The sequence below is a fragment of the Anser cygnoides genome, chromosome 3 (assembly GCF_040182565.1).
Source record: "Anser cygnoides isolate HZ-2024a breed goose chromosome 3, Taihu_goose_T2T_genome, whole genome shotgun sequence".
Lineage (NCBI taxonomy): Eukaryota > Metazoa > Chordata > Aves > Anseriformes > Anatidae > Anser > Anser cygnoides.
Window position 1 is genome coordinate 89,316,673 of NC_089875.1, and position 26,046 is coordinate 89,342,718.

The following is a 26,046-nucleotide window of genomic DNA, read 5'->3' on the forward strand; positions in this document are numbered from 1 at the left end:
TTGAGGTGGTCCTTCACGGATGGAGGCTATGAAGATGCTGGGTGTCTAGGCAGGGTCAGGGTGGCACGGGGGAAAGGAGATCAGCCCTCAATGCTTTTTCCTGAGTGGTTAATAAAATGCAGAAGTTAAAAAGTCACAGATTCCCACAGGAATTCAATGTGCCCTTTCTTGCCAGTCCTCTTGGACCTGGCAGCATGAGGCTAGCGGTTACCTCCCATCTCACAGCACAGGTTTACAAGCAGTATTATTCCCTCACTGGATTTTCTGGGGGGCTGAGGGGGCACAAGCCGCTGTAGCTGATGACAGAAGACAAAAGATAATAAAGGGCTGTAACAGGGTGAAGGGTTTGTCTACAGGGAACGACAATGGCAGGTAGGCCCACCAGAAGCTGTGAGGGATGTGTTAGGAACGAGATACAGTTGTGGCACAGATGCCACAAAGAAAACGATTCATTTTGGAGCCCTAGATGATTGCTGAGGCCCCAAAGTTAGTCTTTTTAGAATTTTAGGTGCCTAAAAACCCAAGGCGCCCAAGCACCGTCGGCACGGGCCACTTGCTCCCCCTAGCGCTCTCCGTTGGTATTTCGGATGGCCCCACGAGCCACATGGCGTTTATTTGGGGGAAAGCCGTTCCAAAGGCACCCAAAAAGCACCGACTGCGTGACGTGCTTGTGAAACTGTTCAATTTTATTTCTCCTTAAGGCCACATAAACACACAAATGCCTGCGGAGGGGCGGATTTGGCCGCAGCCCGGGCGGATTTTTGAACGGGAAGCGCTGACGAGAGCGAGAAACACAGTCTCTCAGCACAGCGCTGCCTGGCGCCGCCTCCTCCTCATTAGCCGCCCGCCTAATGACCAGCGGTCATTACTGGCGCCCCACGCCACCCTCCCTCACACACAGCCCGGCGGGAAACCCGCCCCGCCGCACTGCGCATGCGCGCCCCCCCCCCCCCGCCATAAAGGGATGCGCGCGGCCTTTCCCCCCTCCCCCGGGCGGCCGTGAGGGGGCTGCGTCATCTACGAAGCGCCCGGCGGCGGTCACGTGCCGGGGGCCGGTCACGTGCCGAGGGCGTTGGAGGCGGCGGCGGGGCGGGCGGGTGTCATGGCGGTGAACTACAGCGCCAAGGAGGAGGCGGACGGGCACCCTGCGGCCGGCGGCGGGGCGCCGGGGGGCAGCGGGGCGCCGGGGGCAGGCGGGGGAGGGGGAGGAGGAGGGGGAGGCGGCGGCGGCGGGGCGGTGAAGAGCCGCAAGCCGGACAACACGGCGTTCAAGCAGCAGCGCCTGCCCGCCTGGCAGCCCATCCTGACGGCGGGCACCGTGCTGCCGGCCTTCTTCGTCATCGGGCTCATCTTCATCCCCATCGGCATCGGCATCTTCGTCACCTCCAACAACATCCGCGAGTACGAGGTGCGTGGGGGGGGGGGGGGGGCTGGGGGCTGGGCCAGGCCGCCTGCGGGCGGCTTCCAGCCCTAACGAGCCCCTGGGCTTCGGGGTCCTTCCAGCCCTAACGGACCTGCTCCTTAGCAATCTGCGCCCTAAAAGCTTCAAGTGTCCCCCAAACAGGTCGTGGTGATCCAGCCGGTGCCCCCCAGTGGGCTTTCAGGGAGGTCAGCGCCTGGATTTAACCCCACACACAGCTCGGTGAGGCAGGACAGGGAGTGTGCGCACCCCACCTGGGGTGTCCCGCAGTAGTGGGTAGCATGTTTTCAAACAGTTTGTCTTTGAACAGTTTAACTTTAGAAGTATGGGTATTACATCTTTAAACAGTCCCGGGTAATATAGTTTCGAGGTAGAACTCTGCGGTGAGCGTATTGCTCCAATTCTTACGTGTACAAATGACTTAATGTTTCAGGTGCTGCGTGGGAGGCCAGTGTGTCAGGGGTGGATTGAAAAAAACAAAGTCTGGAGAGTGTAGCCTTTTCTAATTATACCTATAAAAACTAAGAGCCTTTTATAATTAACCATGCCACTGCTGTGAAAAGCTGCTGAGGGTTAACCCAAAACTAATCTGTATATCACTCTTAAGTCTGTTTGATAATAGAATCGGTTTGTGTTGTGAGGAAACAACCTAAAGGGCTCAGAGACAACCTTGAAAAGGAAATTGACAGGTGCTATTAGTTCCAGTAAGTTAATGGAACCAGGATTGATTGTAGAAAAACACAGAATAAAATCTGTAGCTGTTTGTTGTATTGACATATTGGAGAACATCAATTTAGTGGATACAGTCATTTTAGCTGTCAGAGTAAGCTGTCTCTTCCCAGTAAGTGATGTTCAAAGCAGCGGCTTGACTAGTGATATCAGTGTGATGCTGAAAGTAAATTAACTAAAAAAATCTTGAGGCAGACAGCAAATTATATTATCTTTCTGTATATTTGCTGGAATATGCAGTGTTACAATAAAACTACTTTAAAGTTCATTTTCTCTTTACAGTGAAAACTAAAATTCCACTCAATGAAAAGATGAAGTGGAAAATGAAAATCTGGAGTGTATTTTTCAGTGTTTAACTGTTGTATGTAAGGATATTCATGAAAATCAGTTCCTTCTTGCCTGGAAGTATGAGTAAATGTTCAGATGCATGACATCAGAAAATTGGCACAGGTGCTGCAGGGGGCATTGTCCTGTTGTCATGGACATGTTGGCCTTTAATGTCATGTTATAGTCGTATTTAAGGGTAGTGCAAGTGCTTGTTTTCAACAGGACGCTGAACTGAGGAAGAAGAAAGCTTGCTAATGCTTTTTTGACAATGGCATTTAAGATAGCCATTTTTTTACTAAGGGAACACACAGTCTTATGCTGATTGTAAGATAAAACAAGTGGGTAAATCTCCCTTACGATTGGTTCTTGGTGGTTCTGTGAGGACAGGAAATCCAACAGTTTCACCTGAGTCCTTGTGACTGTATTCCTGCTGTGTATGAACTCAGTCGTATGCTGTTGTTGCTGAGCAGCTCAGTCTTGTACTCCTGTGGAGCTCAAGTAGGAACCACAAACAAGATGTTCCCACCCAACACATACAGTACTGACAGCCCTAGGTGAAATGGGATGACTGATGCTCCCCTGTGCAGTCAGACTGTCTGTATGAAGCTGTGTTGGCCATTTATATTTGGAAACCAGATGGCAGGTGGCAGCCTTCTGCTAATTTCAAGGTAGTCAAGGTTGGAAAGGGGTTTGTTTTATTAAGTGTGTTCATCATTTACTGTCCACCTCACCTGCAGCTCTCCAAAGTCAGGTCATAATGTTCTGAGGGCAGGAGGAGCGGAGTTCTTGTCTTCTGAGCTTGATGTCATGATCAAACAGGATGTGCAAGTAGAAAGGAGGAAGCCTGTGTTCTGTTCTGGGATGCTCATTCATGCATTTTTTACAAAGTGTTTTTATACAAAAATTGTGGGGAGCAGGAGTATGTTTGTGCATATATATGTATTACATACACGTAGGTATACACAGCAAAGGAGATTCCCTTTTTAAAGGCAGATAGCTCCAGATGAATCTGATGGTGGTGGGCTGTTTAAATCAGAAAAGGCCTTATTGTCTCAGTAACAAAACTGGTCAGTAAAATACTTCATCTAAGTGGCTCTGGCCACCGGGGAGGGATGCAGTTCGAGACACAGCTCTCACCTGTATGTCTAGCTTAGGTCCCTGCTTGGTGTGCTGGCTTCTGGTAGTAACCTCCCAGTGTTCTTCACAAGTAGCTGTCAGTTCAATGCTGGGAGGCTATTTGTAAAAGCTGGGTGCAGTGACTAAGCTCTTTTAAAAATGTAACTGGGGGAGGAAGCAGAGGTAGTTATTTACACTCACCTCAGACAACAGCCAGCTTGTTCAGTGCCTGTGTGTGTGTAGCTGCCTGTAGACTTGGAGTGTTGGAATTGAACACGATGTGTAACTTACGTCCACAAAATACCTATTTGTGTACAGTTCAAATCCTCCCCAGCCCTCCCCTGGAACTAGATATTGCAGCCATCAGCATCTCTGAGAACTGTGCTGTTCTTGTGCAGGTGCAAGGACTGAGCAGCAAAATGTAGCTTTTCCATTGATTTCCTTTAAGCTCTCCTGAATTTGAATGTGGAAGATATCCAACAGCTTAAATGTACTAGGATTATAGGTTTTTTTTGTGTTGGCTGTTCCCAAGCTTTTCCTCACTGTTTCAAAGGGGATAAACAACCATTTACGTAGGGCCTATCAGGAACATTGCTCCTTTGGGTGAAAAATAAGAAAAAAGCTGCCTAAGTGTCTTATCTTTTGTACATCCTTTGCATAGGAAGAGATCCTTGTGACTGCTGATGTAAATTGCTAAGAAGTAATTAAAATGCCAAATAGACCTAAAGGCATTGCTAGGAATGAAGAAGGAAAAAGCTAGGAAAGAAAGTACGTGGCTGTTGCATACATCTTCAGCGCTGCGTGCAGTTCCAGTAACCCCATTTCAGAAGTGACTCAGAACTAAATGAAATCTACAGAGAGGGGTATTGGAGAGGAGCAGGGTTGTGGGATGCCTTTTACACAACAAGTGGCCAAGCGAAGTAGGATAAATTTGTGACAGTGTGTGAAGTCTACAAAATCACAGATGGCTTGGCAAATATTTATACACAATGGCTGTGTTACTTCACTACAAAAATGTAAATTGATGGGGGAAGGACATCAACAGCCTGAGAGGCCATGGGTGACTGATAACAACCAGTAGGTATATGCGGGTCAGGTGGATTTCTGCCTTGGCCTGGTAAATCTGTTCTTAAGTTCTCAGAGTAAGGGTTTAATTATTTGTCAGGTGATGCAAATCTGCCTGTGTCCCTTTAGTTTAGCTGCCTGTTGAATGTAACCTACTGTGAATGCAGGAAAAAAAAATTGTCTGCAGTTACTGCACGGGAAGGCTTCTGGTTACCTTTGAAGTTGATAGCATTGGTCAGAAGCACTGTTCTATTTTGATATACACCAATTTCATACTCCACAGATGTAGTGAATTCTTGACAAAAGTCAAGTCTTTAGATCTTTTGAAACCTTCAAGTATTGGAGTTTTGTTCATGATCTAAAACTTCTGCAGTAACTGAAGAACTAGCTCAGGATGCGGAGGCTTAAGGTCTTTCTAAAGGAAATGTTTTTCCCCCACTAAAGCAGGAAAATGGCAAGCAAGTTACCAATAAACAAATCAGCTGCATCGTTTGTTTAGAGCTGTGTTGGTCTGGTCTGTAGCTGAACAGAGCTGTTGCGGACTGCTGAGGCAGTGCTGTTTCTAGGTCAGCACAAACTCTGTTCTGAGCTCTGTGAAGGAGGCAAAGGTAAGGTGAGTCTTTCTCCCTCACCTAATAGCTTCTGAAGCTGATTTGTTTCAGCTGGGCTTGTTTAGGGTATTGGTCTCATCTGTCAGAAGTCTGGCAGCAGAACACAGGCTATTAAAAATGTCTTCCCTGAAGGAGGGGCTGCAGCTTGTTTTTTAACAGATATCAGAGAATCTACAGGAGGAGAGACCTTGAAGAAGATCCAGAGGAAAACAGGCTTCAGTTGTTCCTTGAACCTTGAAACTACTTGCTTTATTTAACCGTAATACAGACATTAGCACAGATCATAAATCGTTCTAATTCTCAGTAATGTTTGACTGCAGGCATAAATCAGGACAAACCACTTGCAGCGGTCTTTCAAAAAAATGCAGGAGTTGTAGTTCAAATGATACTGATGTAAAACAGTTTGTTGCCTTAACTTGGCATGTGTTGGACTGAGTTTTAATCCTTGATAGGAAGCTCCTGTGTCTTAAGTACATAGTTCATAGGCAGACAGAAGCTTTCTCCTCCTACACATGCAGCTAACCTGCTGAACACAAGGTAATTCTTCCCTGGCATTCACACACTGGAGCTGTAAATGAGAAAGCAAGCTAATGCAGTCAAGAGACTTCAGTTGGCAAGGGCTGTGGAATAAGTAATAAGTGCATGGCTGCTCTGGATATGTTATTTATACTGTATAGGTATTTGAAATCCATACGTTCAAGCTACTTTTTCTTGTAGCTATGCTATTAAATACAGATATTCTAATAAGCTAAATTAAGTGATTGTCTTGCTCATCTGCTGGGATTTTACTGTTCTTGGCTGACCAATATTAGTGTCTTCATCTTCCCTATTTTAAGAGAGTTCTTGGTCTTTAAGAACTTGGTCTTTTGGAAAATCCTTCTGACTGATTCAATGTCTGAATATGGGCAGCAAAGCAAGTTCTCTCATGAGAAACTTTTTTATTAAATATCTAGGTAGACTTGTAGAAACTTAACTTCTCTGGAAGGCAAGTAATAGCCCAAATCTGCTTGTTTTATATAGCATGTGTGTTTGGAAACATGATGTTGTCTTGAGTATTTGGTGTTTGTGTTTTGGGTTGGTTTTTCTTCTTCTTTTCCCAGTGGTAACAGCCCACCCTGGGGCCAGATCCGTTTGAGGCTCAAACGGAATATGTAGAATCGTAGAATTATAGAATCATTTAGGTTGGAAAAGACCTCTAAGATCATGAAGTCCAGCTGTTAACCTGCCACTGCCAAGTGTACTGCTAAACCGTGTCCCTAAAGCACATAGACAGAATCACAAAATTGTTAGGTTGGAAGGGGATCTCTTGATCATCATGCAGGTCTGAAAGGGCTTTTGGAACTGAGGTGCAATAAAGTTGCAAAATAAATATCACATCAACTCTCTAGCTTATTGTTTTTCTTTATTCTCCCTACTCTAAGGTAATGATTTTTTTTTGTTACAGATTGATTATACAGGAACAGACCCTTCCAGTCCCTGCAACAAATGTTTAAATGTTTCCTGGGATAGCACACTGCCTTGTACTTGCACCATCAATTTCACCCTGGAACATTCATTTGAGGTATGCAAAGTGAAATTGGAACAGTATGTGTGGTTTATTTCCTAACTGATGGGAAAGCTGCATCCCCACAGCATTAACTTTTTTATACCATAAAGGATTATTTTCAGTAGTACTTTGAATTTGGATCTGATTGTTGTTTATCTTTTCAGTAGCAGAGATGAGATGTTTTTAATGCCTCTCTTTATCCAGAATTGTACACCATTAAATGGGATGCTTGTGTTTTACACATCTGGATTTACTGGCAGTGTCCTAGGTGTGTGTCATGTGCTTGGCAAGTAGATCAGCTATTCCTGCACAACTTAAACTGGGTTCAGCAGGAGCTGGCAATACCAGATGTGTGCTTTCTGGCAAAGTTAAAGCAAATAATGAGGCTTATGCGCTTAACGTTGGACAAGATAACTGCTGCAATTAGTAGTGATGAATATTGTTCTGATGGTTTATGGAGTGTTGATATTGTTTGACTTCAGAATGCCAGGTTATGTTGGAATAGTAATCTGTGTACTCAGTGTGAAGAGAATTGGGCCTCTTCCTACTTTGAATGTTGCTATAAGATAAAACACAGTTTAAGCTTTTAGGTAACTAGTGTTTGTTTTATTGATCCGTTGTGTCAATTAAAACCCCTCTTGTCCTGTCTTGTAGAGTAATGTGTTCATGTATTATGGACTCTCCAACTTCTACCAAAATCATCGTCGCTATGTGAAATCTCGAGATGACAGCCAACTAAATGGAGATAACAGTTCACTACTTGTAGGTATTCATACTTCAATATTAATATGCAATTAGCATCTGACAATTGCATAAATCATCACATAGTTTAATAATAATGAGGTTCTAGAATTTTTGCATACTAGAAGACAACAATAAGGAATACATATTTGATTTACAGAAAATTTAAAATGTTGTAGTCTCACAGCAGTTGTTTCATTCAGTGGACAGCAGAGCAGTACTTTGAACACTTCTGAAAATTGAATAGTTCTAAACTGTCATGTTATCTTCAGCCAGTATTACCTGTCTGTATCTGTTCTGTCTGAAGCTTTCATTTTCAGTATAAAATAGTTACCTAGTACTTAGTTTGGATAGTGTAGCTAAACGCGTCTGTTTTTATAGACTCAGGTTTGATATTGAACATTAGCATTACTGGAGAATACTGTGTATTCTGCTGAAAGCACCGTGTAATGTTTAGGTAATGTAATATTTGCAAGGAATGGAAATATATTTGGGTCCTTGCTCCATCAAAGATTATTCTCAATTTTTATATGTAAGCTTTTTTTTAAAAGGGGGGGGGAGGCATGGGGAATAGTTTCCAGAAATTACAGCTGGTGACTGACACTGGATTCTGGGGGGCTTTTTTTTAACTTGTGTTATTGGCATGGTATTGGAGTCCTTGAAACATTTTGCATTTTCTGCTATGCTTGGCTTCTTATTAGAGTCTATTTTCTGTAACACTGGTGCACACTGGAAAAAAACAGTCCTTTAAATGAATACTTGAGTACTTGATGTTAGAAAACTGTTTATATTAAAAGATAAAAATCCTAACAGCCTCCAAGCAAAGCCTTCATGTTTTTTAGGATTGCCCATTATGGGATTCTGACTTTATTCACGTTTTAGTTTACAAGTTCCTGCTTATAAAGGAAAAAATGAATCATGGTGACTAGCATTGAACACTGAGGTATCTGTAAATCTAACTTGTGAAAAGATCGTGGTACATTTAAGATGTACACATTGAGGTATTGCAGTAAACAACAGGTTGGTTAGATAAACTAGCACAGACTGATCTGCCTCTTTTCTTTTTAACTGTCAGAATCCAAGCAAGGAATGTGAGCCTTACCGCATGAATGAGGACAAACCCATTGCTCCCTGTGGGGCTATTGCCAACAGTATGTTCAATGGTATGGTAATACTTCCAAGTTACTACTTAAATGTTTTCATGATCTTGTGTATTTCTTGTGCTGTTGAAGATTGTTCTGAGTAAAGACGACATTGGCTTTTTTGTTTTCTGAATTAATGCTCTTTCATAGCTCAAAATATCTTGTTTTGTACTGCTGTTACTTTTTTTCCCAAAATTTAATAACTAATTTAATTTGATAGTATGCAAGGGATTGAAATCTGTTGTGAGAGGCTGTTACAGCTGTGGAATAGACTTAAAGATACTATATATGTTTAACACACTGCTATCTAATATACATGGCTTCTAAAAGAACAGTTTTTGGTTGTGGCAGGCAGGTAATAAATGCCTTGTCCGGTTCTTTGTTTTGTTTTCTCCTGGAGATAATTGTTTCACTGCCTATCAGGATCATTCATCTAATGAAAGCTTCTCTATCTGGCATTCCAATTTGATTTTCTCCTTAGATACCTTGGAATTATACCGCATTGATAATGACACAAGGACTCCTATTACTTTAATTAAAAAAGGCATTGCATGGTGGACAGATAAAAATGTAAAGTTCAGGAATCCTACAGGAGATGGGAATAACTTAACTGCACTTTTCCAAGGTAAGAAGGATGGGAAATTTTAAGAATGAAAAATTTCAAACATATACTGATTCCCATGGATTTTTACCTCACTGTGTTTTAGTAAATATGCTAATTTTAAAATATTGTGGTTCTCTGAGGAAACCCAAACTAAGGACTACTCTATCTAGAAAAGTTGTCTGTTAGCAATGAATGCTGCAAATTTAATGTGAAAGTATGTTTTTTTCCTAAATTTACTGTAATAGCTAAAGCTGTGAAATTAAGACATCTTTTTATTTAATCTTTCTGAAGCTTCAGAAAAGCTGTTTCAGTCGGTTGGCATCGGATTGATTGTTAGACATCAACTTAGGCCAGTTACTCCTGTTTTGTGTATTGTTCAGTTCTAATATCTTTATGGGCTATTTAGATCTCAGCTATGCTTTATCCTGATTATGTAAAGGAGGTGGGAAGCCTGTTCCATTGCAGCTTTCAAGTTATTAGTACAGAAATATATTAGCTGATGGGGGTTTTCTAGTAGTACACATCTGACAGGTAATGATTATTCAATGTGTTCAGATGAAGTGATTGCACTGACATTATTCCAACAGGTATTCAAATAGAAAGCTATTTTTAGACTTAGCAATTGTATAGATTTTTCTTTTGTTTCTTAGTGCTGTTCATGGCAATTAGTTCCTTAGTTTTTACTTTTCTGTCTCTTTTGGCATTTCGCTTTGGTAGCTTGTCCAATTTCCTTTATGATGGTTAGAAGGTTCCTGGCTTAAATGATATTTCTACTACTAGTTGCTGTTTGGGATGTGGAAATATCAAATAATACTTTGACTTTTTTATTTCTGATAACTTTTTATACCTTGAATACTGAGAAAAGCTTAGTATGTGCACTGCTGTGGTTTTTTATGGTTTTAACTTGAGAAGAAATCCTGCAATTGTTCAACCAAACTATTCATATAGACTTTTCATCTACATTTTTCTACCGGTAGGTTGTGCAGAGTTTTCAAAAATCTGATTCTTTGTGGTTAGAAGCAACAGATTTCTTATTTGTTAGGTTAAATACAGTCTGGTAAATCAAAGTTCCTTTAGTTGGTAGTGTCTAAAACCAATCTTCTCAGGACTCTAGGGTTTGTGTATATATGCAAGGTATGTAAGCTATTGCTGTAAGTTTAACCTGGTGTGGATTTCTTTCTTAGTCACAGACAAATTATATATTACCAAGTGATACTACTCTTAACAAGGCAGATACCTTACCCTAATACGTGAGAGTAAATGGATATGCACTAATATTTAAGTGACTGAGCACTGGCACAGGTTTGCCAGAGAGGTTGTAGAGACTTGGATACCTTAAAAAGCCACCCCAATGTGGTCTTGGGCAACCTGCTCCAGGGGACCCTGTATGAGCAGGAGGTTGGACCAGATGGCCTCCAGAGGGCCCTGCCAACCTCAGCCAACCTGATTCTGTGCAAATAAAAAGTTCTTGAACAGTCCAGTAATATTGCAATAGTAATGACCCAACCTGGCTTTTCATACAACTTAGAACTTAATACGTGTAATACTAGAATGCATTTTGGTGATCCATTGTGTCACTTAGCCCTATGTTTGCAATACTTTATTTTTGTTTAATTTTAGGCACGACGAAGCCTGTAAACTGGCCCAAGCCAGTGTATATGCTGGACTCAGAGCTTGACAACAATGGCTTTATCAACGAAGACTTTATTGTGTGGATGCGTACTGCTGCTCTGCCAACTTTTCGCAAGCTGTATCGTCTCATTGAAAGGAAGAACAACTTACAGCCTACCTTGCAGGCTGGAAAATACTCTTTGGAAATCACATACAGTATCCTTTGAAAAAACTCTTAAAGCTGCTAAGGGTGTTGGCTGGATTACATGGGTATTCACCTGTGAAAGTCCAACTCAAATGAGCTTCTTTTCTTACCGTCTCTTAAAAAGATGGTAGTGAGTGGTGTTTGAAAACTGGTAATGAGAATTGGGTAGCAAAATTACTGACTGACTTCTAGGCAAGTTTATTGAATTAACTTGTTCTGTTAGAACATGACATTCTCCCAGTTCTTAAGCTTTGTATGGGAAATGATTGAGTCAGTTTGACTTCAGGATAGCCATGTGAAGTCTGGAGTTGTCTGAACCAGTCAGATTATCTTCTGGAAAGTATCATGCTATAGAGATGCCCCAGAGGTGTTTTTTTGTTTCATTTTTAACTGAAAGTATATCACATTCCTCAGGAGAAGGAGGGGAAGGATTCTGCTGCAGGATCTTCAGATATGATCAAATATAGGAATGACTGAAGTTAGTAGTCTTACTGCAATTTCTTCACTCAAAGTTAGGCTTATATTTAATGTAAGTGCAACTTCAATTTTAATGTTCTTAAACTATTGTGTAGTTCACATAGAACTGCATTATGGCTTTAGCAAGGGTGAAAGCATTCTCTTTCTTTCCCTGTTCTTTCTTTTTCAAAGAGACCGCAACCACAAAGGGAAAAAAACAGCATTTTTTAGAGGAGGCCTTTGAGAGGAGACAATGGAGATGTTAATCTTAGAGAAGACATCAGTGTAAAACTTTGTAGAATCATAGAATGGCTTGAGTTGGAAGGGAGCTTAAAGATGATCTAGTTCTAACCCTACTGCCATGGGCAGGGATGTCACCTACTGGATCAGGTTGCCCAGTACCCCATTCAGCCTGGCCTTGAACATCCCCAGGGATGGGGCATCCACAGCTTCTCTGGGCAGCCTGTGCCAGTGCCTCACCACCCTGTGAGTGAAGAATTTCCTCCAAACATCTAATCTGAATCTTCTGTCTTTTAGTTTAAAACTGTCATCCCTTGTCCTATCATTGTCCTATCATTTATATTGCCCATGTGAAAATTCACTCTCCATCTTTTTTGTAAACCTGCTATAGGGTACTGGAAGGCTGCTATAAGGTCTCCACAGGGCCTTCTCTTCTCCAGGCTGAACATCCCCAGCTCTTCTGGCTTTTCATAGCAGAGGTGCTCCAGCCCCTTGGTCATCTTTGTGGCCCTGTTCTGGACCAGCTCTAACAGCCCCACATCCTTCTCGTGTTGGGGGCCCCAGACCTGGATGCAGCTCTCCAGGTGGGGCCTCACAAGGGCAGAGCAGAGGGGGACAACCACCTCCCTCGCTCTGCTGGCCACTGCCCTGTTGATGCAGCCCAGGATGCAGTTGGCCTTCTGGGCTGCAAGCACACACTGCCAACTCATGTCAAGCTTTTTGTCCACCAGAACCCCCAAGCCCTTCTCTGCAGGGCTGATCTCAGTGCGTTTTTCTCCCAGCCTGTCCTCATGCCTGGGATTGCCCTGACCCAGGTGCAGCACCTTGCACTTAGACTTGCTGAACCTCATTAGGTTCACATGGGCCTACTTCTCAAGCTTGTCAGGTCCCTTTGCATGTTATCCCTTCCTTCTGTTATATCAGCAGATTTTGGAGGATGTTAGTGTTGTCTTCGCACAATTGAGTGCTCAGAGGGATATGGTCAGGCTCATTCACCTTTTTTATTGCACATCTTGTTCGTTTGTGGAACCTTGCAGTCCCTACTACCTGTCTTTCATTCAGGACCTTGGGGCCTGCTTTGCATCTTTTTGTGGCTGTGTACTGTTGTCAGGTTACTATCTATTTGTAGATTTGCTCTGCAGTGTAATTGCTCAAGTCCATGCATGAAATTAAATTACTAGCTTTATAATGAGGGGGAAGTCACATGGCTTGGATACTGTAAAGGAACTGAGAGAAACACAGGAAAGAACAGAGGTATTTGGTTGCCTACAAATTTGAGAATACGTTCTCAATCTGTTATTGTCATGATATAATGACAATATGTAACCTAGGGCAGACTGACTTTAGAGTTGAGAAAAAGGCCAGAGCTGTGGATCAGGTATAGGTAAGCCATTCCTTTTAGGACAAACAAAAGACTTGGTCGAAGTGCAGAAGACTAGAGGAGGTGGGTTGTCATAGCTACTGAATTCTTAAAATCAGACAACTCTTAATGATAATTTAAATAGCTACTGCAGTATTTTTCTTTGCTGCAAAACAGCAGGGAGTGCATATAAAACTGAATCAAAATATAGTCAGTAAGAAAAATTTGGTACTTAAATATATTCAAGAACTAGTTTGGATTTCCCTCGTTTTATTGAAGTTGCTCTCAAAAACCCACAAATCATGCATTACTCTTCCCTTAAAAGGGCTTGACATCTGTACTGTGACATTGTTCTTGGAGCAGATGACAGTGACTAGGTCAGTCTTTGCCTAAAAATCAGCTAAATTTTTTTATTTTCACTTCCAGTATTCCAAGAAGGATGTTAGTACTTGGAGCATGATTGAGATGATCAAACACTTTAATGTGCCTGACAAAATAAAGCTAAGTTTGCAAATGTGCTGCTTATTTTCCTATGCGTGTCTCAGATTATCCTGTATACAGTTTTGATGGACGGAAAAGGATGATCCTAAGCACCATCTCATGGATGGGAGGCAAAAATCCCTTTCTGGGAATTGCGTACATCACTGTTGGGTCCATATGTTTCTTCTTAGGAGTTGTATTGCTGATCATCCATCACAAATACGGAAATAGAAACACTAGTGCAGACATTCCCAATTAATCTTGCATTCTGAAAGCAAATGTACTGCATGTGCATCAAGGCCAGTCCAGAATGGGCCCGGTTTTTGAAAGGCAAATCTCTGTTAATCTCACTTTAGAGACTGGGTACATAATTTTTATCTAAAGTCCCCTTTCCCGTTGCTGCGGATTAACTCTTGAAAATGACGGGTATACAATTAGCTCTATTGATTACATCTCTGCCTTTGTCAGAAACAATTTTCTGATATTTGCCTCTAACTGGGCAGGCCACTTGATGCACATTGCTCTGGTTCCTTTGATGCATCTGCTGCTTGTTCATGTGCTGTGTAATGTCAGGATGATTCAGTACATACGGACTGTGTGGAGAGAGACTGTAAGATACCTTTTAAATTGTTAACTTAGCAGATTTCAGGTGTCAGTGCTGTTGAAAAGAAAAGTCAAGTCTTAAATGTTTTTTCAACTTACTGTCTTGTGTGCATGGACTCTTATATTTCTGGCTGAAATTTTAATATATTTATATAAGTTAAATATTTTTCCTGGGTCCTACCCACCTCTGTTATGTTAAATCCTTGAAGTGCAGTGTGAATTACACTTGGAATTCCTTTTATATTTGCAACAAATGTGCCTGGCCAGTAAACTAGCATCCTATGAAGGTATCAGAAAGCCTATTTGTTAATTATCTGTGTGAGTCCCTCTTAAATTTTGTTCCAAACAGGGAAATGTTTGTTGCAGGTAGAACCTGCTTTTTTTGGTAGTTTGCTTTGCTTTGTTGTACCAAATACTATTTACCTATTGTGCTTGCTGGTTTTGCTTTGTAAGAGCAGCTCCAAGCATTAATCAAGATGAACCTAAAATGTGTTTTCTGTTCACAGATTTGGGTTAATTCCTTTCACTGAAGGAGTTCCCTAATTTTCTTGAAGTATATGTATTCTGAGCTGAGCAGGCTTTGTTGTAAAGGAAATATTCTGTTTTGTTCTTTGGAGTAAATGCCACAAATTCTTGCAGTGTTGAGATACTAAACTAGGAATTCAAAAGTTGAGATGACAGTAACCTCTGTTATTCAAATGCAGGTTGAGCTTGCTGTGAAATGTAATTTAAATATTGCAGTTAGAAGCGATATGCAGGCTAGTGTCTTAAATCAAACTCCAGAAAGGTTCACTTTTAGGTAAATTCAAAGCTAATGGTAATCTGTAAAATATTACTTTTTTTTAGGATGATGCACAGAAATTGTAATGTATATGGTGGAGATCACATTATATGCAACTAGCTTGATAAAGTATTGAGTATATTAAAAAGACCTAATAAATTCTGCAAACCATTTATTAAGAGATTTTTTTGTTCTTGAACATGCACATATTTCCATCTGGATGAAAAGACATTCTTATTGAGAATTACAGTTTAAGCGAGTTGTACTTCCGGGACTGTATTTGTTACAAAAAGTTTAGTAGCTTAATTTATAGTTGGCTTTAAACAACACTATTAATTTATCAGAAATGCATGACTATTCTTACAGAATTATTTGTGTAATCTTTTTCAGCTAGCGGTTGAAGTGTATCGCGCTCTATAAACTATGGAATGGGGCCATGTTCCAGGGTGCTAGCTTTCTGTAATGGCATATAATAATCTGTTTGCACAGTACAATGTCGCACCATAGGCCTTTTAAATACTCAAGACTTTAGTGTTGTAGTTATGTTGCTGGAACTATAGGATAAGGGTATATAGCATTTGTATATTGCAAGGGAGAAAACTTGCACAATCTTAAGCTGGCTTTCATCTGTAGAGTAGTTGTTAGTCCAAAATGTAGCAAGAGTAAGGGGATGTTTTGCAATTACTGGTTGTTAAAATATTTTGACTTTTTAAAACTGTCACTTGAAATGTAAATGTTTTGCTTTGTTCATAAGCTTTTTCTTTTTCCAAGTTGGGAATGCTGCTTTTTGGGCTGTGTTCAAAATTGAAAACAAAATATTTTTCTACCTTAAAATGTTTTTAATGCCTTTCCTTTTTCCTGTTGACCACTGATGTGGCTGTCAGTGCTGTTTGGATCTTCTTAATGAAGTGCACTGGGGTAAGAATTGCTGTCTGTTTGGTTCTTGCTACAAATAAAGGTTTTCTCAGAGCTTATAGCTCTAAATACTTGTCAGGCAATATTCCTGATGAACAGTATGCGTGAGGAGCTTAAAATAATTATAGAAGCTAAGATACTAGGTTAAATCTGTAAACTCATACTTTACTCTGACTAATTTGCCTTGGTGACATGTAGATAACTTGATATCTGTGGATTTTGTATTTCTTGTAAGTTGCCATTAAGTCATGTTCAAAGATGAAGTTGCAGTGTCCCTATCTGACACTTGTCAGGGCAGTGTTGCTGTCCTAGTTTTCAGTGTCATGTGTTGTATTTTATTTGACCACCTGTGACCTGGCACTTCAATGGCATCTTTCAGAGGTATTTGCTACTAGGGCTCAGAAACAGAGAGCAGTGCCCCTCTCCCTTCTGGGTTCCAGTTACGTGCTTTCCAAGCCTCATCCAGTTGAGGCAGTGCCCAAAGCGTGGGAGATCATAAGCTTCCTGGAAGAAGCTGGTGCGAGGCGAGCCTGCTTATGAATGAATCTTTCCTGGAGAGAGTAATTTGGGAAGCTAGGATATGTCTCTGTCTTTTGAAGGAGCTCTCCAAACAAATTCTCTTGTGACCTTTTGGTCTTGTGTCTACAATGTGGTCTACATAACTAACAAAACAGGCTGTCCCCTCGGATAGATATTTTTTAATTGCATTGGGCTATGTGGGGAGCTGTTGGTTGCACTCTGTCAGAAAGAAGAGTTAGTTAACGGTTTATAACTTGAATGTGAAGGATCCTGTACAGCCTTTGCCTCCCAAGGTCACATCAGCACTGAAGTGAGATTCCCAGCAGCCTGGTTTTGCTTTAAGTATGAATGTTAAACCTTGAAGAATGCAAGCCTCATCTTTTTATAGAAATCTCCGTGGGATGAAAGGCCACAACAATCTCGTGTTAAGTAATATCTGCAGGCATATGTATCTTCTTGAATCTGTCAAATAGCACAATGAAGGTACTGGTGTTTGCACTGGATTCACAGCCGGTGTTACTGACTGCACCTTTCTCAAATGCTGAATCTGCGGTGGGAGGGAACATCAGTATTATGATGTCTGTAGACACATGTCCAGAATTCAGCTGAAATGTCCCATGGAAAAATATGGCTAAGCCTAATGTAGAATATACATTCAATTACTTAAAAAGCTACTGATTGGAATGCAGCTGGAGATGAACGGGTTGTAACCATGGAGTAATCTGGAAGTGCTGAAAATGATTGTCTTCAGAAACTATATGTCATAAGGACTGATCTTGCCTGAAAATTTGTGATTTAACTTTGGTCCTACATAACCTTTATCTTTTGTCTTACAGAAATTCTGCATTTATTACCTCACATTGTTCCCTGCAACTGAACTAGTTGTAATGACTTAAAAAGGAAGAGGGCAACAATGCAAAGGCCTTCAGGAATGTCCAAAATAAACCACAAAAATAAATCAAGCCTGTCCATTGAGGGTTTGTGTTGACCTAGTCAATGAGTTTAAAAAAGTCTTTCATGACTACATGTGTTGAAAAGCTTAGCAAAAAAAACTTCTTCCAAACTTGAAGGAAAAGATGTGGATCTTCATGCTACTCTTATTCCTAGGTCTCTATAGCAGTGTAGTCAATTTATGGGCTCTGACATAGCCCAGTTGCATCTCTTCCTCAGATCAGAAGTACTTTCATGTAAAAATATAGAAGTATTTTCATGTAAAAATATCATGCACTGCAGCTTACAGAATCTGTTCTAATTAGTGCATTTCCTTCTATGCCTTAAATGTCAACACTTGACAGTTTTGATTTAGACAGGTGACTAGTATAAGTCTGAGAATTAGCATCCTTATATGACCTGAGTCTCAAATAAGAAACTGCCTTCCCCTGAGTCTCCAGTTCCAAACATGCTCAACCAGCATTTGAAATAAAATAATGCTATCTGTAATTTGAGTTAATGCCAAATGCTGCTCTGTCTGAAGATGCTGTTGGAAATGTTCCCATTTTCTGTTGGAAATAAAGTGAGTAGGAATAATATAATGAATCAATAAATAATGAAGCTCAAAAAGTTTAAAAATTATTTGAAAGAAAGTAGGTAGAGTTTTTTCCCCAAACCCTGATTTCAGTTAAAGATGACCTGAAGGAACTGAACTAAAGAGTTATGTACAATTATAATTGATTGTGCTTGGATTTTACAAAGTGAAATGGTGAGATGTTTTAAGTAGTGTTAAAGGGACAGGAATTAATGACATCAAGTCTGTTGTGAAAGTATGTAAGACTGGATCATGCTAGCAGTGGAAAAAATAATTGTTTCCAACCATATGTCCAGAATTAGTTTCCAAGAATATATGCAGAATTAAGTGGTTGAAGTTAGTGTAAGCTTCACGGTAGATGCTTGTAAACTTTGGAACAAATCCTTGTTCTCTCATGTATGATCATTCCCCCAAGAACCTTAGAAGTTTCCTGTCTTTCTGTTAATCATGATACAAAGCTGCTGTCTTGGGGAAAACAAGTACTAACTACACTGGAACTTCTGACTGACTTCTGACTGCAATCATAGACTGGTGTTAGGTCCAAGTTAGGCTATTCAGAGCCATATCTGGTCCTGCTTGCTGTCTTTTCAAGCTGCTGTCTCTGACACTGAAAACAGATTCCATGCAGCAACATCCCAGAAAGCTTCTTGCCTATGCAGTGTTTAAAGCAGTGTTTCCTAGGAAGCTGTGGACTTGATCTAAGAATGGAGGATGATATACTGCCAGTCAGTCCAACAAAAGAAAACACCCACACAAACCTCAACGCAGAGCTTACACTGTAACATCATCAAGTTCTTTTAATGCAGTTCTAGTGTATTCTACAACTAAATATAATTTAGCAAATAATTTGTTCTCTCATAGACAACATGGATTTTGACTGGGATAATCAATTATTTTTTTGCAAGAAAAAAGTTGAACCAGTGGGCAGGCAAGATTCCAGAAGTTTTTAAAAAAAGATTGTCATGTTCGCCTATCATTCTGCCAGGGGTTTCTGCTTCTACAGGCAGATTGAATGCTAACTTAGCTGTGTTTTTTTTTAATATATCTTCCATTACCAGTTTAGAGATAAAATTATGCTAGTAACTACTAGTCAAATAGATTAGTGGCCATGCTCTTTCAAACCTAAATGGAACTTTTAACAATAAGTGACGATTAACAATTCATTGTTCTTCAATAAAACACATGCAAAGGTTACTCTAGCCTGTTAAGGAAAAGCAGTCTGATCTTTTAGTGAAATATCCCTACCTGCAGGTTGCCATTTCTCTTCCTTTCACTCAAGTTCTTTTTCTCAAAACAGCAAACACAGAACAATAGTTCTTGCTCTAAGCAACACTCTTGTAGCTTTGATTGGTATATAACCCACATACCAAGTTTAAGTGTGGCCTTTCTGTTGTAAAGTGTATTTTGCTAGGCAATAGCACTAAAGCTAATATTCAAACATATCAGGAGATAGTCCACACAGCAGAATAATAATAATTGCTCTGCCAATTATGATCATTTAACTAGTATTTAAATAAAACCAAGTATATAATAATCAGAATATGAATTACGCACTTATGAAAGATTTCACGAGTAATGAATGGAAATCTATCTTACAGTAGTAGTAATGTATTCTAAGTGTTATTCTATAATACACTGCTTGAGTGTTTGGAAACTTTAATAAATAATGCATCCAAGTTATTTTTTACAATGCATCATTTTTCCCTGACTATGCTATCTAAATGGTATTTTTAATATCATACTCAGCTAAGGCTGTATCTATAAATACTCCTCCATTTTTGCATTTTTAAATAGCTTCTCTCTGGGGCATCTCATCAGACTGAGAAGTGCTGTGCTTTGAGATATGATCCTTGTTATTTCTATGCTAGGTTGAACACTGATTTGCTGTCTTTGACACACATTATTCATCATGAGGTTTGGCACCAGTGCAAAAAGCAGTGTAATGCCAAAATTGGAGTGCACTGCAACTGCAGCAAAATCACTAAGTAGTGTTCCTGACAGCACTATTTCAGGGTCAAGATGAAGCGTGAGAAGATGAAGTTAAAGGGATGAATCTGCAATGCAGAAAACAGGCTTGTCAGAAGGCTTACTTAAAGGGCAAACAGCTGCTTGCTTTAGGTTGAAATAGATTTGCGTTTCATACAAATCTGGCTTTACCTCACTGTCTCTGATTGTAAATCATGAAAGTGAACTTTTTTTTTTTGCATGTAGAATACTCAATATCCTTGCTACTAATAAAGTTTGAGGAAGTGGGCGGTGTGTGTTTTAGTTTTGTTCTTCCTATGTATTGCAGAACGGGATGTTGCGTGTATCCCAAGGAGCCTACAAGCCACTTGACTGGATCTGACCACAGCTGAGGCTAGCTCAGCACCTTGCCCCCAGGAGGATCATAGAATCATGGAATGGTTTGGGTTGGAAAAGACCTTAAAGATCATTTAATTCTACCCCCGGCCATGGGCAGGAGCACCTTCCACTAGACCAGACTGCTCAAAGCCCCATCTAGCCTGGCCTTGAACACCTCCAGGGATGGGGCACCCCCGAGGATGTTTAGGGTGTCTGTATGGTACTCTCCCAGGCTACCCTTCCGGCCCTCTCCAGGTCCAGAATTTTTTAACAAAAACTTCCTCGGTGCCAGCCTGCAGCGATAATTTCACCGAGGACCACCTTTGACCTAGAGGGGACCGGGAACAGCCCCGGGGCACTCATTCCCCGTTCACCCTACAGGCGCTGGAAGCCGCCATTTTGTGCGCGGCGGGGCGGCGCTGTGGGCCCGGCCGCTTCCCGCCGGGGCCGCCTCCCCTTCCGCTGCCCTTGCCGCTGCCGCCGGGAGGTGACGGGACCAACAGCCGCGATGTGGCGGAGCCTGCTGGTGAGGGGCCCGGCACGGCACGGGGGGCGCGGGAGAAGGGGCAGGGGGCTCCCCTGGGAGCTGGGGGTGAGCTGCTGGCGTTGGTCCCGGTGCCATTTCGGGTCCCGTTCCCGCTCGCTCCACCTAGTGACCGGCCCTGAGCGCTTGAGGGGACCGCAGCTTCATCGCTGGGTCTAGGCCGCTGCCGTAACCTGCCTGTTTTTAAAACGGAGAGCTTTTAGTGTGTGTTTGTTTGGGGTGGGAGACGGGGAGAGGGCCTGTACTTGAAACCGGCATCGTCCATGCGCCTGCCCCCTGGCAGCGGTGGTTATTGTAGGGGTGGTGGTGTTATTTCGTGGGGGAGGAGGGAGATAGATCCTCCTCCGTTCGGGGGATACCATTGAAAGCATAGAGATTCTTGAAAGATTCAGCTAAATTAATTTTGAGACGTGGCACGTTAAGGCAGGCAGATCTTGACCCACCAGAAGAATTTCATTTTGGTGGCCTGCCCTGAGCACCTCTGCAATTCCACAGCAGGAACACGTCCTGGCTGAGTGTCTGTGAGCTGTGCAGGTAACGTTGCCTTCTGCAGCCCTCTGAAGGTCAGCTGTTGTGCTAGCTGCTGAGCTGCAGCTGTGAGAGAAGATGCTTATCTGCACCAACACAGCTGTCTTAAATATTTATCATCTCCAGCCCTCAGTGCTAGAGTCAGGGGGCTGTCACAGCAAACGGTGCCTAAAACTGAGGTCTGAGGGGTTGGGGCAGAGATTTTTCCCCCCAAAGGGTGCTAACGTGGAAGACCTGCAGACCTGTATGCTGCAGATCTGTAAATCTGTTGTTTCTTACTGAAAGTAGTTGTTTCGAGTTGTTCCTTTTTAGGTAGCCAGTCAATTCATCTATTAAGTAGTCTCTTGGAGGACTTACTGAATTTCAAATCAGTGTTTTTTGGTGAAGCTTTTTTCTTCCTTTTTTTTTTTTTTAAATTTATTCTGAAGCTGCCTCCTCCACTTCCATGCCATTGTGGTTATAGCTGAAAATTTTCACTGTTTCTAAAACGCTGTTTATCTTTTATTTTAGAATCTTCGCCAAATTTCCCAGAGGACCATAAGCACTGCTTCACGCAGGCAGCTTGAAAACAGAGTTCCTGAGAAGCAGAAGCTTTTCCAGGTATTGAGTGAACACTGTATCGCCTTGTAAAATAACAAGATTTTGGTAGATTGTAATTGCATATATATTGCTTATAAAGAATAAAGTTTCTTATGAGTAGTGGGTACTGTACAAAGATATGATAGAATACTCTGAAATGGGCAGGAGGAGTAGGTACTAAGAACAAATAAAGATCAAAATTGAGAGGACAGAACTATACTGAAAAATCAAACTGTTAATCTTGCAAATACATTGTCTTTGAGCCCCATAATGAGGGTGTGACATTATTATATTTTCCAGTTATGAAAACACGGAAAGTTTTAGGGAACTGGATTTTCTCCTAGAAAAATACTGAATCTTTAAAAATATTTTCTGAATGCATTTCTTCCTGATTGGTAGGCCACCTAGTGAGAACTAGTGGTTCTGCAAATCCCAAAGCAGTGGGTACTTAAGAGCATACTCACAACTGTGTGCCTCAACCTGGAGCAGTAGTTTCATATTGAGGGTAGATGAGACTGAACTTAGGAACGTGAAAGGGGAAAATGTGTAAATAGTTTAACATTTTAATAGTTTTTGTGTCTTGTTGCTTTCCTTTCACCTGAAAGAGAAGGCCATTTTTGATGGGACACTACCTGAAGAGCACAGTGTTCACTGACAGCTAGGGAGAAGCAGGATGTTGATGATGGGGAAGGTCAGAGGTTCTGTTTCTGCTAGTGGGTGATTTCTACATTATGTCTGTCACCTGTCTGGCCAAGAACTGTTTCTTCCTGCAGTTCCTTTCTTGTGCAGCAGCAAGTTCAGCTGGACAGAGCTATATATCACCAGCACTAGGGGCAGGCTGGAATTCCAGAGCAGCATAAACTTGCCAGCAAGGGTTAAGATCACGTGGATCCAGTGTCCAGGAGTTTCACTTCAGGTTGAGCAAAACAGTTTCCTGTATGATAGCAGGAACAGTAGAGAGAGGCTCCTCCCCTTGCTTCTCCTGTTCCCTGTAGTGAGGCCTGACTGTTCTGGAGGCTGATGGGAAGTTTCTAGGGGTGGAAATTGTAACCTGTGGGCCCGAAGGGGCTGGCAACCGGTGTCTCAATTGTTCAAGCATATGCTGGTCACTGTTTTAAAAATGAACACGCTCACCATTACTACACCTGCATAGCAAGTGTTCACATGATAGCAGAGTGAAAACTTGAAAGACAAGGCTGAATCTATATGAAGTTTTTAAGATTTTCAGAGTCTTTTGTGGGTAGTGAAGATAATTTTGGGAAATAATCCTTGTTCCACGTAATTCTAGTTACGTTAATGCAATATTGCAAGAACTGTATTTAACTAGTTTCATTTTGTCCCTTGTTTCCATTAGGAGGATAATGGCCTCCCAGTGTATCTTAAAGGTGGTGCAATGGATGGGCTGCTGTATAGAGTCACCATGGGTCTCTCAGTTTTTGGTAAGGCTAATACTAAAACATCTACGCTTTAGTACAATTTCCGACCTTCTAATACTAAAAATACTTTTTTGGTATTATTTCCAACATGGCCGACCCTTCCTCTCTAAATTAGTTATTTGGTTCCTTAAGTTTGTTCTTTAGAATATGCAAAAAGCGTGTAGAGAAGAAAAAAAAAAAACCTCTAGATCTACTATGTATTTGTTTTATCAGTTTTGTCTTCTCATCTGAAACCTTCCCCCCACCCTGACTAATAGTGCTATGTGCCGAGTACTCCTTCAGAATTCATGTAAAAATGTTAGAAAAAGCACAAATAACTAAGAAAACTTACTCTGAAAAGGAGTAAAATGTAGTTATACATATACCGGTTTTCTCACTAGTTAGACTCTTTTTAGTGCTACGTGATAGTTGAATTACTGAGGTTTCACATGCTGTGAAGACTAGCAGAATATAGCCAAACGTCATGGTACTGCCTATATTTAAGTTCTTTGTTGCTTATTGCATGGTTTTGTAATAGCCTGTAATTAACTATACCGATATCCAAAGGATTTTCTGTTGAGTTACCTTAAGAATGAGTAACCATTACTCTTATCATCTATGTAGGTTCTGCAAACATCCCTCTCCCTACTTCTTTATTTCTATGCCTTTGTTTTTCATACGGTCTGTGGAGAGACTTTTTTTTTTCCCCTGAAATACAAATCGCTTATTGTAAATATTTTTTCAGGAACAAACTGGGAAAGGAAAGCTGACTTGAAAGAAATTCTGTTATTATTTTAGCATTATGAAAATCTTTTTTTTTTCTTTCTTTCTTCAGGAACAGGGTATGTTCTTTATGAGCTGATGGTAGCTTCAATGCCCAAGAAGCAGAAATGACTCCAGTTCAAGATGTCCCAGTGACTAGCATCTCTTCGTCCAATTCCATGTGACTATGATGGCAGCTTATACTTACTATAAGCATCTGAACTAATGCTTGAAATCATAATTTAATTGTAACATGTTAACTGCAATCAATAAAGCAGTTCTTATGTTGCTTTGAGGTGGTGTGGTCTGTACCATGTATTCTCTGTTAGAGTGATTTTACTTCCAGGAAGTATACGTTGAGTTGATCAGTATGCAGAGCTCTGAATTGTGTGAGCATCTTTTCGTTTATGTGGTTTATGTTAGTACTTCGAAGGTGAGTTAAATGCCTTGAATCCACATGAGAAAGTGATACCTTGTCTTTATTACTGGAATTTTATCTTCTTGCTTTAGTGGAGCAAATTAATCTGGAAATAAATTATTAGAATTAGACTAAATCTACATGGAAGTTAATGTTGAGGATTTGATAATTCTGCATCTTTGCTAACAACTCCAGCTGCTGGGAGATTTCCCACAGATAACCAGTAGTAACTATTGGCTGTTATCATGTATTTAGGAACAACTGTTATATGTGATGCTAATGTTAATGATATAATGATGCTAACTGTTATATGTATGCTAATGCTGTTGGTGGGAATGCCTGGTATAAAAAAAAAAACTGCTTATAGGAAGCATCTTTAAGTTGGTGAGTTACATGAGAATCACTTAAAAGCTACCCTCATGCCTCTTACTGCAATTACTGAGGAAGAGCGTTTCTGAGAACCAGTGTTAGCTGTGCATACTAGCTGGGTTTTATGTTCCTAAACACAATGTACCTTTGTAACCTTGCTGTCAAGTTGCTACCTACCTGTGCTTCATTATGTGTGCTTGAACTTGTCTTGATTGTCTGAAGGAAAACAATCCAGATAATTGGCAGGGGCGCAGCGTTCAAAAGTGTTTTCAGCTTATCCCACACTCTGAGGTGGAAATGAAATGTTGGGCCATATCGCAGAAGGGTATATTTTGGAAACACCATTCTCATAGCATATGTTGGATTTTTCCCCAAGATCACCATGCGATTCCACGTGTGGAACATTTTAATAATCCAGGGAGGTGAGAGGCACATGTCAGGGGTGGAATCTCAGAATTCCAGTTAGTGTCTGCCTCTGTTACTGCCATCTACAATAACAAACAATCCTCTCTTTCCCCTCTACATCCTTGCTAGTCTGATGTTGACTGTGCAACAAAAAAAGCTTCTCAAATAAAAATAAACCATTGTCTCCAAGAAACAGTGGCTCTTCCAAAATGTGACAATCAGCACAAAAATCTAGCTTCTTATTACAGTGCTATTTTAAACCTCTTCTGGATTAAATTGTTTGAAAACTTTTCATTGCTCTCCTGGAGAACAAGAATATGCTTGTAAACTTGAGGCAACCGGGAAGGGAAGGGCAGTACGCTCAGAACTTGAGCAGAATTAAAAATCTTAAAGAAAAGAAAAGGTGTGTGAGGGATTACCCCTCAATGGTAGTCTCTATGCAGGGTTTGGGGTGTGGGAATATGTTTTAAAATAGCATAAATTATAAGGATCCTGTGATGAGGTTGGCAGCCAAACGTGCGTTTCTGTGTGCAACGTAGCGGACCATGCAGCCATCCTTGCTCTTGCAGCTCAGCAGCTGTGAGTGGTGCTGTTGCAGCAGCTTTGCTGGGGAGCAGCGCAAAGCAAGCCAGCAGAAAGGTCTTTGTGCAGCAACGTCACCTGGATTTATAGACGGAGCCTGCTGGT

At 41.1% G+C, this 26,046-nt stretch overlaps 2 protein-coding genes across 2 annotated transcripts; both read left to right on the plus strand.

The window, feature by feature from the left end:
- Positions 1 to 1,040: 1,040 nt before the first annotated feature.
- TMEM30A (transmembrane protein 30A) lies at positions 1,041 to 15,212 on the plus strand. The gene is made up of 7 exons (XM_048050426.2): positions 1,041 to 1,408; positions 6,713 to 6,829; positions 7,469 to 7,576; positions 8,631 to 8,718; positions 9,179 to 9,322; positions 10,922 to 11,128; positions 13,719 to 15,212. The coding sequence occupies exons 1-7, from the start codon at positions 1,103 to 1,105 to the stop codon at positions 13,910 to 13,912; spliced, it is 1,164 nt and encodes a 387-aa protein (XP_047906383.2). The 5' UTR covers positions 1,041 to 1,102; the 3' UTR covers positions 13,913 to 15,212.
- Positions 15,213 to 20,716: 5,504 nt separating this feature from the next.
- Positions 20,717 to 24,462, plus strand: COX7A2 (cytochrome c oxidase subunit 7A2). The gene is made up of 4 exons (XM_066994662.1): positions 20,717 to 20,865; positions 21,922 to 22,011; positions 23,345 to 23,429; positions 24,241 to 24,462. The coding sequence occupies exons 1-4, from the start codon at positions 20,848 to 20,850 to the stop codon at positions 24,297 to 24,299; spliced, it is 252 nt and encodes an 83-aa protein (XP_066850763.1). The 5' UTR covers positions 20,717 to 20,847; the 3' UTR covers positions 24,300 to 24,462.
- The last annotated feature ends 1,584 nt before the right edge of the window (positions 24,463 to 26,046 follow it).

Coding starts and splice junctions, on each gene's coding strand:
- COX7A2 (XM_066994662.1), top strand. Junction 22,012..23,344: donor AGAAGCAGAAGCTTTTCCAG/GTATTGAGTGAA, acceptor TGTTTCCATTAG/GAGGATAATGGCCTCCCAGT. Junction 23,430..24,240: donor CATGGGTCTCTCAGTTTTTG/GTAAGGCTAATA, acceptor TTCTTTCTTCAG/GAACAGGGTATGTTCTTTAT.
- TMEM30A (XM_048050426.2), top strand. CDS start 1,103: ATGGCGGTGAACTACAGCGCCAAGGAGGAGGCGGACGGGCACCCTGCG. Junction 1,409..6,712: donor ACAACATCCGCGAGTACGAG/GTGCGTGGGGGG, acceptor TTTTTGTTACAG/ATTGATTATACAGGAACAGA. Junction 8,719..9,178: donor TGCCAACAGTATGTTCAATG/GTATGGTAATAC, acceptor TTTTCTCCTTAG/ATACCTTGGAATTATACCGC.